At 39.1% G+C, this 6,849-nt stretch overlaps 1 protein-coding gene across 1 annotated transcript; it reads left to right on the top strand.

The window, feature by feature from the left end:
• The first annotated feature begins 2,766 nt into the window (after nucleotides 1-2,766).
• On the top strand, nucleotides 2,767-6,534 carry LOC110503095 (NK1 transcription factor-related protein 2). Its single transcript, XM_036960133.2, has 2 exons — nucleotides 2,767-3,676; nucleotides 4,894-6,534. The coding sequence occupies exons 1-2, from the start codon at nucleotides 3,460-3,462 to the stop codon at nucleotides 5,514-5,516; spliced, it is 840 nt and encodes a 279-aa protein (XP_036816028.2). The 5' UTR covers nucleotides 2,767-3,459; the 3' UTR covers nucleotides 5,517-6,534.
• Nucleotides 6,535-6,849: the final 315 nt, after the last annotated feature.

Consider the following 6,849-nt stretch of genomic DNA (forward strand, 5'->3'; position numbering starts at 1 on the left):
TAATTTCCCCAACTTTTTCCCTGGCTGTCACTGTTCTGGCTGAACAAAAAATGTCCTCTGTGTCATCACAACTTTTTGAGATATTTCGACAAAACAATTCTTTGGTAAGTTGATCTTTTTTTTTCCATTTGGAGAGATTTTTTTTTAGAATTGTATTTGTTGGATGAGGATAACTCGCACCCTCTACTAGGGGGCTAGTTACCCCTTTATGGTTATGAATGTGTTTCTACCTGTCATTTAGACAATGACTAGCCCAGTTAGCGCTAGTTTCTTCTAATTCACTAGCAATAAATGCTAGCCAGCTAGCAAGTTATCATAAGCTGCTAGGAGTACTAGCTAGCAACCTTACTACCAAATCGTCTGAGGCAAAATACATAAAAAAGATAACTTAATTTCAGTTTGAAATGTTTTGACTAGTCAAATCAAATCAAATGTATTTATATAGCCCTTCGTACATCAGCTGATATCTCAAAGTGCTGTACAGAAACCCATCCTAAAACCCCAAACAGCAAGCAATGCAGTTGTAGAAGCACGGTGACTAGTGACTGATATCTTTACCGTTAATGCAACTTTATAGCCTTTTAGCTATTTTACACAGCTTTTATGTCATATAGCCAGATAACTATCTATGTTTTTAAGAGATAGCTTTTCAATTGGCATCTCCCCCCCTGTTTTCAGTCACAGGCGGGGACTGGATTAGGTGTGAGCAGTGCAGGAGGTGGGCTCATGAGTTGTGCTCCAATGCTACTGGGGGTAGCTTTATTTATGACCTACAGGTACAAATTAGAATCGTGCAATAGCTGAGCATAAGAGAGTTGCCACATCAATGTTACACTGAGTTAAGTAGTTAAGTTATTGTTATTAAATGTTATTTTCCAATGTTATTTAATGTTATTTATATTCAATTCCAATATTATATTAAAAAATAATAATAATGAATTAAAAACAACTATTGAAAATATTTTGCTCCTGAATGTAATTTTAAAGACTGCTTGCATTGAAACTCTTTCATATATTTAGTGCAATTGTACCTCATTTATTGTATGGAAAGGAACAACAAAGAAAGAACAAAGAAATGTAATGTGCAGGTGAGTTAAAAAAGAGGGACATTACATCACATCTCCTCACAGTGTGGATATTAATGGAGACATGTGCAACACCCATATCCCCCATATTTTATTTAAATCATTAATGCTAATGCTAAATTGTAATTGTTTCACCTCTATGGCCTATTTATTGCCTTACCTCCCTACTCTTCTACGTTTGCACACAGTGTACATATATTTTTCTATTATGCTATTAACTGTATGTTTGTTTATATTGTAATGACCTGACTTGATCATAAAAGACCAATTGGCCAGTCAGAGGGTTGAGTTTACGAATTGACGGTTTATTAACCCAACTTTACACAGGCTACTGTTTGGCCGTAGCCCACACCTTCTCTTGTGAAGCCCAGACGTAAGAGAAAGAACAATGGCTAAACCTGGTCTTAACTTCCAATGCTCCATCCCCCTGCCCAACCCCCTTCCACGCCACTCCGCCAACCACCAGAATGCCCGGCATCAGAACATTCCAGGCATTGCCATGATTGGCAGATAGGAGGTTGATTGGCATGTCGGACACCGCGAACACTGGGTACTGGTAAGTACAACACAGCCAACTAATAGCCTAACACATAACACACAGCTGTCTGTGCGGTTCGCTACAATATTTAACTCTGTGTTGTTGTTTTTGTCGCACTGCTTTGCTTTATCTTGGCCAGGTTGCAATTGTAAATAAGAACTTGTTCTCAACTGGCCTACCTGGTTAAATAAAGGTTAAATAAAAAATATATATAATGAATTAAAATAAGACAACTAAACTTAGCTTTTAAGTATTAATTATTAAATAATTTATAAATAAAACTGATTAAATGGGGGGGGAGCCCCATTTCTAAAAACAACATGTCATGAAATAACTAAAAAAGTGTCAACTGTAGCCATTTATTTCCCTTAATAATTTATTTGTGTATGCATGACCTTCATCCGCATACCAATTTTTTTCCTAAATGTTGCTTTTTTGTGTGTCAGCAATTAGACATTGTTCTTAGGGGGGGGGGGGGGGGGGGGGGGGGGCTAGTTACCCCCTAGTACCCTAATTAACTAGCATTCATTATTTCAATATTATATAAAATATATTTCTAAAAGGGCCAATCAAGCAATAATACTTCTAATAGGCTACATTTTAGCTATGGCTTGGCCTCCTAACCGAAGCGACGCATTGTAATGATTTCCAGTTTTATCAGTGGGGGACACTCGCTGGGAATATTGATCCAGTGATGGTTTCACCGTTTCGGTCATGGGCATCAATGTTTAAAACAATCCTATGTATGTGCATTCAATTCTATAGAGCAGATGTGTCAAACCCAATCCACAGAGGACCGAGAGTCTTCGGGTTTTGGGTTTTTCCTTTCAATTAAGACCTAGACAACCAGGTGAGGGGAGTTTCTTACTAATTAGTGACCTTAATTCATCAATCAAATACAAGAGAGGAGCGAAAACCCACAGACACTCGGCCCTCTGTGGAATGAGTTCGACACGCGCTTTAGAGGCCATCGATTGATTGTGAACATGAATATATCACAAAACCAGAGTAAATAATCAGACAACATACATACTGCGTTTGCTCATATTGTGGCGCAGACCTGCCTGTAATCATGTGGATCATATAGTTAATTTGTATAATATATAATCCACATTAGGATATAATTAGAATACAGGACTGTTGGGTTATCCAAAACTATTAGTATTGGAAATCTATTCCAAACAAGCCAAATTATGTACATATTAGATGCGTAATGCTGAATGAGGTCTCGCTTTATTTTTGTCGTGTGCACTGTGTATAGGCTATCTTTGTGTCCCTTTTGAAAACAGCAACAACAAAATGTGCCTACATGGCAAAAATGACTAAACAACATTTTAAAACTCTCAAGCACTCAAACTTTTTTACAGATAATAATCAAAAAAACGAATTATAGAGGGGAAATCGAGGATTGTATCACCTATTTTTTAAATTGCAGCAGAGTCGCTCGTACAGTTTTATTTAGCAACCTGTCACCTATTCACTTTCGGTAAAGGGTCGGATGTCATTGGATTTAATAATATGGGTGATTATCGACGAACGTTTTAAACCAACTACAAGAGGTTGTGTGAAACGCTAACGTGGCTGTCACGTGGGAGCCAGAAACCGCGTCTCTTCGAATCGAGCAGAGAGGACAGATGCTTTAAAGATCTCACTAACCTCCCTCACCGACCACTACTTGTCCAGACTGACAGAGACATCTGAGGGCAGATGCACTTTGTGTGACTGCCATTTGAACGTTTAAAGTGCAGAAAGTATGCCAAGTGCTTACCCAGACGCGTAATATCAAGCGCGAGTTCACACCTCTTCTCTTTGATCAATTTAGAGGGATTACAAAGGATGTTGGATTCCAAGGATTCTAATGTGAAAATGACATCTAGTCATAAGATTTCTTTTTCTATTATTGACATATTGGACCCAAAGAAATTTAATAGCAAGACGAAAAGCGAACTTTCTCCAACAAAGGACAAGCTTCCTTTGCTGAACGCAGGACTGGCACATTTAGAAGCGGACACTGGCGCAGATGGAGAGGAGCCACTTGAGCGCATGAAAGCAGGTAGATACCACAAAACTACAGACAATAACGCCTTTTTGATATGGCTATATCTTCTGTGCTTTTTTGTTTTAAGGGAACGTTGTGGATCAAACGTATGAAGCCACTGTAGTGTGTTTTATTAATTCAGTTCAGAATAATGTGTTTTGCATTATTACATGACTTATGTCCATATAATTTATTTTGAACACAAGGGATACAATACATACTATGTCCATAGTTTACACGATATAGGCCTAATAGCCAATATAAGGAACCCGTATAGCTTATTGGTTCACTGACCAACTAAGAGTGGCTATTTTATGTCAGATAAAATGTTGTCATCTCTTTATGACCTTCCCTTAATTTCCAAGGCTAGGTTTCCTTTTAAGAAACCCACAAAGGGTTGCGCCCACAGCCCGGTGTGTGATTGGCATTGGGACAGACTGGCCAGATAATTGTTTAAATCGTCCCATTGAGGATGCCTTCGCTCGCTTTGATCGATATCCCATTACTGCATCCTGCATATCTCCCTCCAGCACCTTGCAGGTACAAACTTCAAACCACATCCATGTCTGATCCTAAATATCGCTCGATTAAAACTTCCCTTTAAATAGATGACATTTATCGATCCACCCACAAATATGAAACTCCATTAGCACGTCATGGGTAGATGGTGGAGCAGGATTTAGCTGGGATTTCTCTCCGCAACATGACATTTGAGGCGATTTGTGATTTATAAATGATTTAGGGATTAGAGGCCAAGCCACCATAGTCCCCTTCTTAACCCTCGCTTCGTTCCACTCGCACAACTCCCATATTTTAATCAAACACATTTTACAGTTACGCTATTAGGTAGGCCTATTTTCGACTTTTTATAGGTGTTAAGGATTTCACACATTGGAAATGTTCAGTCTTTAATTAATATACTATTATGTTCCATTTAAGGGATCATACTTTCTTTTTTTCATTCTTACTTTATGCATAGATCTCAAACAAGCTACTATAAACATAGTTTAAGTGGGAGATATGGCTCTAGAGAAGAGGGGCGCTCAGGTGGCACTGTCCATTCAGCACCACTTTCCACTTGGCACATGTATGCACTTCCTCATCAACATGCTGCCGCTTTTTGAGATCTTATTTCCCTATGTATGAGATCAAAAACATGAACATTTGCACGGAATTGGATTAGCTCTTGAAAAGCACATTTACAGTACTAATGTTAATGTCTGTGTTCACAGGCGAACACACAAAGACTGACCGCTCAAGTAGTGCAGATCTCAAGCACCAGGTAACTGCCAACATCCCACTTTTAGTACACTCAGCGACTGAACCAGAGGAGCAGATAGAAGGGGACGTGGACAGCATCAGCAGCAGCGCCGAAACTTCAGCCACACATGACCCCTTGCCCCACAAACGTCGACGCTCGGATCTTGGTTGTGCCAAGCCGCGACGCGCAAGAACTGCCTTCACCTATGAACAACTGGTGGCTCTGGAGAACAAATTCCGCTCTACGAGATACCTGTCTGTGTGTGAGAGACTCAACCTGGCTCTGTCCCTCAGCCTCACTGAGACGCAGGTCAAGATCTGGTTCCAGAACAGAAGAACCAAGTGGAAGAAACAGAACCCGGGTGCGGACAGCACAATGCCACCCGGGTCCAACTCTTTGGTCAGTATCAACCCAAGTCCTGTGACTTGTGTGTCGAGTTCAGCCAATTACCAAACTTTCCCGTCTTTCAGCTCTGGGAACATGATCTTTCATACTGATGGTGCGGTTCCTTTGTCGTCCACTGGAGGGATGTTACATCCCTTCTTACCCAATGGTTACCATCTCCAGCCGTCCTACTTTACTCCACATTTATGAGACATGCCCTGCTTCATCTATTGCGACTTGGTCACATTGTGATTGTAATTATTGGACAAAAGTGTAATTTTTAAAACGGTCTGTCCATAGACCTAATGACAGACATCAGTCTTCACCCTTAAATGATTTGTTAAGATGATGGAGAAAACTCTTCCGAAGGAGCCTGATATGTAAGGCTTCTTTTCAGATATATGGGTGGTGAACAAGACTATTTGTCATTAGTATATCTGATGATGTTGATACAGCTGCTATTCATCGAATTCCTCTGCAGCAATGTAATAAGAAAAAACTGCTGTATGTAGAGTGTATGTACTATAGAGATTGTCGGCAAGAATAGTGAACTTAACCAATATCCTGTTTTCTCTTTCCCTGTATTTGAATCTGTCAGGAGCAAAATGTGGCATGATAAAAAACTCATCTCTCCTTGCTGTAGATTTGTAGGGTCTCACTCACATGCTTTCACTGTTCATATCTGCCAATCTTGAAATGAAAACATTGAAATTAAAAACATATGTACAACATATAGTCCTAATATATTATGAAATATGTTTTTTGTTTCGGGTGGTTAGAATTGAGATGGAATTAATTGTGCAAAAAAAAAACAGATCATTTAGACTGTCACAGAATGAACTACGATCCTTGATGCCAAGCTGGTGAAGGAGGTTTAATCGCAGATCAGATTAATTTGACTCGATTCTGTATCTCCTTCAGGCCAGTATAGCTCCATGTTATTGATGTCAAACATTTGATTTTTACACAACTACAAAAAAATTATTTAGTTTGCAAGGACTGACTCAATTGCTCAATTCAGGATTTAAGAAATATATACAGCATATTACTAGGGTGCATGTTTGTGGTGATGATGCACTTGAGATGAGTGTTGTTGAAATGCATTTTGGATCACAAAAAGGTTGATTATTTTGTTTTAGTAAAAGAGCAGCTCTGTTTAGTGCAGATAATTGTAATTGTTTTTATCAACGATGCCTCCATCCAATAAATTCAGAATGTTTTTCATTGACTGCCATCTCTTGGATAAAAAAGGTCAGACTTCAAGGGTTCTACTACATGCATAAGCACTCGCAGAAATATGCTTCAACTACACACTATAACCACAGAGAGTCGCCATCTCCTCACGTTGTGCTGTATAGCTAATAAGTAGTGAGTGCATGAAGACCAAACACAGTTTCAACGACATATCTTGGTTGCACAACACTGGTACTACTGAGGACCTAGTTTGTATGCTAGTAATATTGGTTATCTAATATTGGTTTGTTGACCGTAAATACACAAGTTCAACTCAAATGTATGTATGTTAGAGTAAATGCATAGGCTC

Source organism: Oncorhynchus mykiss, chromosome 23 (assembly GCF_057628025.1).
Source record: "Oncorhynchus mykiss isolate SJ-2025 chromosome 23, ASM5762802v1, whole genome shotgun sequence".
Classification (NCBI taxonomy): Eukaryota; Metazoa; Chordata; class Actinopteri; order Salmoniformes; family Salmonidae; genus Oncorhynchus; species Oncorhynchus mykiss.

What these genes read in the sequence shown, in the direction of transcription:
- LOC110503095 (XM_036960133.2), top strand. Translation starts at nt 3,460, where the DNA reads ATGTTGGATTCCAAGGATTCTAATGTGAAAATGACATCTAGTCATAAG. An exon ending in ACTTGAGCGCATGAAAGCAG is followed by an intron (nt 3,677 to 4,893) that starts GTAGATACCACA and finishes CTGTGTTCACAG; the next exon opens with GCGAACACACAAAGACTGAC.